Here is a 7,405-nt window from a genome sequence, read left to right as displayed (position 1 = left end):
GGTGAGCTCCACATATTCCAGAATGTGCCTCGTGCATCGCCCGATATGCCTCGTCTTCGCTCAGACAACGCAACAGTACACCTTCAAATGATCTTCGGTACAGTGTGCCCTTGTACAAGATAAAACGAGGGGCACGGCGACGGATGTCAGTTCTCTTACGTTGCTCCTCAGGTAATTTTTGATACTTGAGATAATCAACGAGGGGTTGTTTTCAATCTTCTTTGTCAATTTCATAGGTTGAGACCACATGAGCGTCGCCTCCTTCAATACCTTCATCATCAATTAATGATGGGACTACCCACTTTTGGCATACACGAACTTGTATCTCATGATCCGGCATGGCAAGTGAAGAGGCTAGCACAGCTAATGCATCAGCTTGCTTATTTTCCCTTCTAGGAACATGCTTAATACTTGCACCTCCAAGCCGCTTCATAAGTCGCGTTGCATATTTGTGATACGGAATTAACTCGGACTTTTTGACTTCATAACTCCCCAAGAGTTGGTTGACCACCAATAGAGAATCACCATAGATTTGAATGTCCAACTGTTCCATGTCGACAGCTATTTCAAATCCGAGTATGAGCGCTTGGTACTCAGCAACATTGTTTGAACAATGTTGACTTAGAGTAAAGGAGTATAGCAATATCCCTCCATCAGGAGTTATGAATACAATCCCTGCTCCAGTTCCATGACGATGAGCTGCACCATCAAAATACATCTTCTATGGTGGACGAATCTCAATAAGGAGTACATCCTCATCTGGTAGGTCATCACTTAGTTCCCATTCAGCAGGTATCGGGTGATCAGCAAGAAAATCTGCCAAAACTTGTCCTTTCACAGCTTTTTGAGGCACATAAATAATTTCAAACTGTTGTAGTTGAAGATACCATCTAGCTAGACGGTCGGACAGCACTGGCCTGCTCATCACATATTTTATGGGATTCACCTTAGAAATGAGCCTCACACTATGCGCTTGAAAGTAGTGCTTTAACTTCTGTATTGCAAAAATAAGGGCTAAACACAACTTTTCAATTGGCGAGTAATTCAGTTCGTTGGGGGTCATCATTCTGCTTAAATAATAAAGGGTAACCTCCTTTCCTTCATTATTTTCTTGAGCGAGCATTGCCCCCACTGACCGTTCTTGGGTAGCAATATAAAGGAGTAATGGCTTTCAATGAATAGGTGCAGCCAACACAGGTGCTTTCATAAGATAAGACTTAATGCTATTGAATGCATTATTACATGCCTCATCCCATTGAAATGGCACATCTTTCTTCATCAAGCGACTAAATGGTTGACACCTTCCTGCTAAATTTGAGATAAATCTCCTCAGATAAACTAATCGCCCTTGAAGACTTTTCAATTCATGAATGTTACGAGGTTCAGGCATCCTCAATATACCATCAATTTTGGCTTGATCAATTTAAAATACCTCGATGGCGAACCACAAAACCAAGAAATTTTCCCGACGTGACTCCAAATGCACACTTGAGAGGGTTCATTTTAAGTTGATACCTTCTCAACCGATCAAATACTTGTCTCAAGTCCTCCAAGTGACTACTTCTTTTCTTTGATTTAACAACTAAATCATCCACATAACACTCGATGTTTTTATGAAGCATGTCATCAAAGATATTTTGCATTGCTCTTTGATATGTGGCTCCAGTATTTTTGAGACCAAAGGGCATCACTTTATAACAATAAATACCCTTAGGCGTACGAAATGCAGTGAGCTCCTCATCCTCAGGTGCCAATCGAATTTGATTATATTCAGAGGAGCCATCCATAAATGATAGCACTTCATGCCCTGTAGTTGCATCAATCATGAGCTCAGTGATTGGTAAAGGAAAGTCGTATTTGGGACAAGCATTGTTAACATCCCTGAAATCGACGCAGATGCGGATTTGTCCATTCTTCTTTCGCACAGGCACGATACTCGAAATCCATGTGGGATATTTAATTTCACGAATAAACCCAGCTTCAATGAGTTTATTGACTTCAATTTCGATCAATGGAATCAAATCGGGTCTAAATCGCCGTTGTGCTTGCTTCACAGGTCGAACTCCCTTTTTAACAGCCAAATGGTGGACGGCCACTTTTGGGTCTAAACCTGGCATTTCTTTATAAGTCCATGCAAAAACATCTTGATACTCCTGCAAGAGTTCAATATATGCCTTCTCTTCGTCAGGACTCAGTGAAGCACTTATATATATTGGACATGGGTCCTCTGAAATACCAAGATTGATCTCCTTTAGGTCATCCACAGTGGCCTTAATACCTTCCTCCAATTCAGGTGGAGCGTTTTCAGCATCTTCTTCTTCTTCAGGCGAGTCACCGTCGATTATGGTTATATGATTGCATGAAGCAACACTCTCTTCATCATCCTCTTTTGGTCTTGTGTACACCACTGTATGCTCCCTGATCCTCAATTCAGTCCCACACTTTATTACAAGGTCTGTGCATCTTCTCATTCTCGAAGGAATGATGCTACCAAATTTATGAGGACAATCAGAAGGTTCTTCAAGATTCTGCAATGACTTTGCCATTTCTCCTTTGCTCTTATGAGAGTTTTGAGGTTTTCGTCTTCTTTGTGGTCCTAATCTCTTAAAAACAGATACCCGTGGAGTTTTATTCTCCTTTTCGTGAAAAGTTTGAAATTTACCAACTATTTGAGAAGACTTATCCTTCACAGTAATACACTGGCTACTAACTCTATTGATCTTGATGCGGACTAGTGTAGGAGAGGAGTAGCCAAGGCCAAATTTGAGATTTTCAACGACGTATCCCTTTTCCTACAACATCTTTTGGGTAGGATTCAACCCATGAATCATGTCACTAGTAGATTGACGGGATGAAACATTTAACACCGCAGATTCTTTGAGATCGTATCCAGCCTTAGCGAGAAGCTTATAAGCGATAGGATCAAAACCTTCTTTGGTTCTTGACTTTGGTATGGTGTCTTGTTCAACTTCAGATTCTTTGTTTAAAAAGTTAGACCTTTTAAGTTGAGAAGATGACGCCTTTTTTGTATCAAGATGAGCTACCGGAAGAGTCAAATCTTTTAGAATTTCATGCTGAATCGCAGGTGACTGTCCCTGTTCCATTCTTGATTTGAGAGGGCAGCGAAAGACAACTGATTCATTGTTTGGCAATGAAACATCAGCTTCTTCATGAACTTCCTCTTTTGATTTCGAAGTCATCACTTTTTCCCCTTTTGCATTTGGAGATTCGGGGTTCTGGATTTTATCCCCAGATAGAGGTTGTTCAGTTTTATCCTTCGCAATGTGCCTTTTGATGTAAAATTTGGCATCGGTGATATATGCTTCCGCCTCAGTGAAAGGATTATCATCAGCTTTCACACTTCTTGCCACCCCGTTTTGACAGTACTTGAAGCATTGATGAAGAGTTGAAGGTACAACTCCATTTTCATGAATCCAGGGCCTTCCCAACAATACATTATATGTTGTTTTAGCATCTATCACATACAATAGTGCTCTGGACGTCATGTCATCAATGACTATCTCCAAATTTAGTGACCTAAGAGCTCTTTGCCCTCCTTGATTGAAGCCTTGAATCATCAGTCGGCTATTAGAGAGTTCATCAACCGGGATACCAAGCTCCTTTAGAGTTTTTAAAGGGAGAATATTCACTGCGGAACCTCCATCTATCAACATTCTATTCACTTTTTGCTCATTTGCATAACCAGTCACAAACAAAGGACGGTTATGCGGTGTTGACTCAAGCAACAAGTCTTCACTAGTAAAAGTGATACTTGTGACGTTCACCTCTTCATTGCTGGTAGGCACACGACCTTCTTCATTGCCGGTGGACGCACGGGCCATCTCACAGAGAGATTCGCGAGTATTATCTTTTTGTTCCTCAATATGATCTACTCGCGTTGTGTGACTTGCGACCACATCAACATCAAAGAATTCTTTTGGCAAAAATTCTTTTAAAGTGATAGGAGTTCGCGACTTTTTCTTGAAGGTTCGACCTCCTTGAAGATTACGACAGTCATTAGTTTTCTTTACGTCCTTCTCTTTTTTCTTCCAGGTTACCATACTTCTTGTTAAGACCTTGCTCGCCTTGCTGGATGGATAAGACTTTCGCCTCCTTCTTCGCGTGACTAGAGTCCATCCTTTATCATCCACATCAGGCTGTAGCGCCTTTTCATCTTCATATACATGTTCCTGAAGAGTTGAAGGAGCACCTTCTTGTTTGATTTCTACAGGGTCAAGTGATCCAAATTGAATTATTGGCAATACAGGTACCATGACCCTTTTATCCTCCATGGACTGCAGGGAACCAATGGACGTTTGATTCACACTCGCCTTGTCTTCTTCAAGGAGAATTTTTCTTTGTCTTGCCAACTCCATTACTTTATCTTTGAAGACAAAGCATTTTTGAATGGGATGCCCAACCAATCGATGGTACTTACAGTAATTTGGATCGTTAGTATTCCTGGCCTCATCAGGTCGCTTCATCTCAGGAAGCGTGATCAAGTTTATATTTAACAGATCGTCAAACATGCCAGGGACATCAGAATCAAGGAAAGGGTACTCCTTATCCTACATCTCCTTGAGAGTCGATTTTCTCTTTCCTTGTTCTTGATGTGCATTGATCTTTCTGTCTTCTCTCCTGACAGTTTTGGGAACAACCTTAAAAGGCGTTACACTTGTAGCCATAGCCTCCTTCTTTTCATTTTTGAATGGTGGCTTGCCCCCTTTTCTCGCTTCTTGTCTCTCCTTAGCCTTGTGGGGGTCAGGAACTGGCGGTTCTTACCCATCAAGATTAATCTCCAACTTATGGGGTTTTGTGGACAATTCATCAAATGTTTCTGGTTGTACACCTTGTAAGATATATCTGAGTCCCCAGTGCATACCTTGAATGCACATCTCGATCGCGGAAGATTCAGAAATTCGATCTTTGCAGTTTAAGCTTAGATTCCTCCAACGGTCGATAAAATCAATGACAGGTTCATTCTTTCATTGACGTGTATTAGAGAGTTCAGTCATGCTGACAGTTCTCTTTGTGCTATAGAAGCGACTAAGAAATTCATGCTCTAGCTGCTCCCAACTGTCAATGGTTCCAGACTCCAGATCCGTGTACCAATCAAAGGCATTACCCTTCAACGAGCGAACAAACTGCTTAACGAGCAAGTCACCATCAGTGCCAGCATTGTTACAGGTTTCCACGAAATATGCAATATGCTGCTTAGGGTTGCCCTTGCCATCAAATTGTTGAAATTTTGGAGGTTGATATCCCACAGGCATCTTCAAACTTTCCACTCTGGCGGTATAAGGTTTGGTGTAACCGCTATATGACTTGGCACTTCCACCAATCTTGTCCTTGATGGTGCCTTCGATAAACTCCTTCAGATTATCAACATGAATGGTGCCATCAGGGGAGATCGAAAATTCCTTCGTGGCTTGTGACTTCGCATCCTCTTTCTCCTTCTCCCTTGATGATGAGTCATCTTCATCTTGCACTTTGGATTTCTGTTTGGACATACTAAGGCTATTTTCGCCTATATTTTCCACCATAGCCATTAATTTGACTATTTTGACATTTTGACTTTGCGCATGCACTACTAGCCCTTCGACAATTTTGGCTAGATTTGAAATCTGGTCTTCCACAGTTGTGGTATTGGTCATCATGACGGGCATCACCACAAAGGTAGCCGAATCACTTGGGTTATCAATAGATTCATCATGAGCTCCTTTCTTATTGGGAAGCATCTTGAGGTTTGCTTCTTCAGTCACAACGTTCGCCTTGGCCTTCTCTGTTAACTTCTTGGCCTTACTCCTTGTCAGAGGTGCAGTATACTACATCTCTTGAGTGGTTGAGACATCAGCAACTAAGCCTTCAAGAGAAAAGTTCACCTTCTTGAACTCCATTGAATTTTGAAACTGGTAAGTTGTTGGAAGAAAAGAGATGAGAGGCAGAGATTGTTCCACTGGGCGTGCCAGAAATTTGTAAGCACAAATTTTGTTGCCTAAAATAAAAGACAAAAAAACTTGCACAAATATCAAATTGATTAAATCAAATAATAAGCGGGTTACAATCTCTGAAAATTCTTAAATCAAAGAAATTAATCCCCTGATTCTTTTCTTCGAATAGCTTCAATTGAAGGGCCGAAAAGACTTGTTCTCCAATTGAAAGGATGTTTCGTACAATTTCGGCGTAGAAAACAATTGATTTGATGATGGCGTCAAACACTTGGAACTTCAAGTCTTCAACACCGATAGCAGGAGGATTTGTTCGACTTGATTTGGACTTGGATTTGAGGAAGAAAGCTCTTGAGAAAATTTGACAGAGTTTCTCCGAAAATTAGGGATTTTTCTTATGTCTTTGCCTTGAGGGAAGACTTCTATTTATGGCCAAAACATGTAGGCTAAGTCTTCAAGAAAACCCTCCGAATCTTCCTGCATTTTGGATCACTTGTTACCCAAGAAATCCATTTAACTTGGGCTTAAATAATGGGCCAACCCAAATAGTCCATTGTGAATTAATAAATCAATTAATTCACTCCAACTTAAGCGAACATTATGGATTTAATTTGATTTAATAACCCATATAATATTGGCCCAATTTGCCAGTCCAAAACATAATGGACTTCTATCAAATTTAATTTAATTTAATCAAGATCAATTTAATTTATTTAATCTTGACTAAATAAATTAAATAAATTTTCTTTGTCTACAACGCTAACCAACAATGATTCCAAGATTGAAAATAAACATACTAGCATTTCAACTTCACTTCCTTGAATTAAGATAAATAACCCTTATGTGATCTTTCAATTAACTTCAAGTACTCATAGTATCAAACAAAGAAGAGCCAAGTATACCATAATTTTTCTAATTCAACTCAACTTCTCATTTTTATCCAATTTCACAAGCAAGCAACTCCTATAGTCAATAAAGATGCTAACTAATCTCATGATCAACTTTTTATTTTTCTTAAAAAGGGCTTTATTTTTCCTTTTTCTTCTTCTCTTATTTTTTATATATATCTTTTAAGAGTTAAATACTACTTAAGTTGTAAAAAAAAATGCCTTTTGAAGCGAACATTGACATTTTTATATAAAGATCACCGGTTACTCAACATTTCACATACTCAAGTTGCTGTTCATACTCTTAATTTAAGTATTGTTTTACGTGAGAATCGACATCTGTAGATAAAGACTCCCGATTACTAAGTACAAGAACCATTGGAGTAGAATATATATATTTTTGATATATATATATATATATAAAGAAATAATAAAATTCCCTCTAAGAATAATCATGAGAAAAATATGACACTTATTGACCATATTAATTTCTTAACTTATAAAATCAGATAAAAAAAAGAATTTTCATCGAATATGCAAAATGTAAGCAAAATTTTCTCTACATACTAG

General features: G+C 39.2%; 1 protein-coding gene across 1 annotated transcript; it reads right to left on the bottom strand.

Annotated features, from left to right (window-relative positions):
* Positions 1 to 211: 211 nt before the first annotated feature.
* Positions 212 to 718, bottom strand: LOC140016851 (uncharacterized). The gene has a single exon (XM_072070883.1). It carries the CDS (start codon positions 716 to 718, stop codon positions 212 to 214), a length of 507 nt encoding a protein of 168 aa, XP_071926984.1.
* Between the last annotated feature and the right edge of the window lie 6,687 nt (positions 719 to 7,405).

This window comes from Coffea arabica, chromosome 11c (genome assembly GCF_036785885.1).
Source record: "Coffea arabica cultivar ET-39 chromosome 11c, Coffea Arabica ET-39 HiFi, whole genome shotgun sequence".
NCBI classification, from domain to species: domain Eukaryota; kingdom Viridiplantae; phylum Streptophyta; class Magnoliopsida; order Gentianales; family Rubiaceae; genus Coffea; species Coffea arabica.
This window is presented reverse-complemented; position numbering and strand designations above follow the sequence as displayed.

Coding starts and splice junctions, on each gene's coding strand:
- LOC140016851 (XM_072070883.1), bottom strand. CDS start 718: ATGTATTTTGATGGTGCAGCTCATCGTCATGGAACTGGAGCAGGGATT.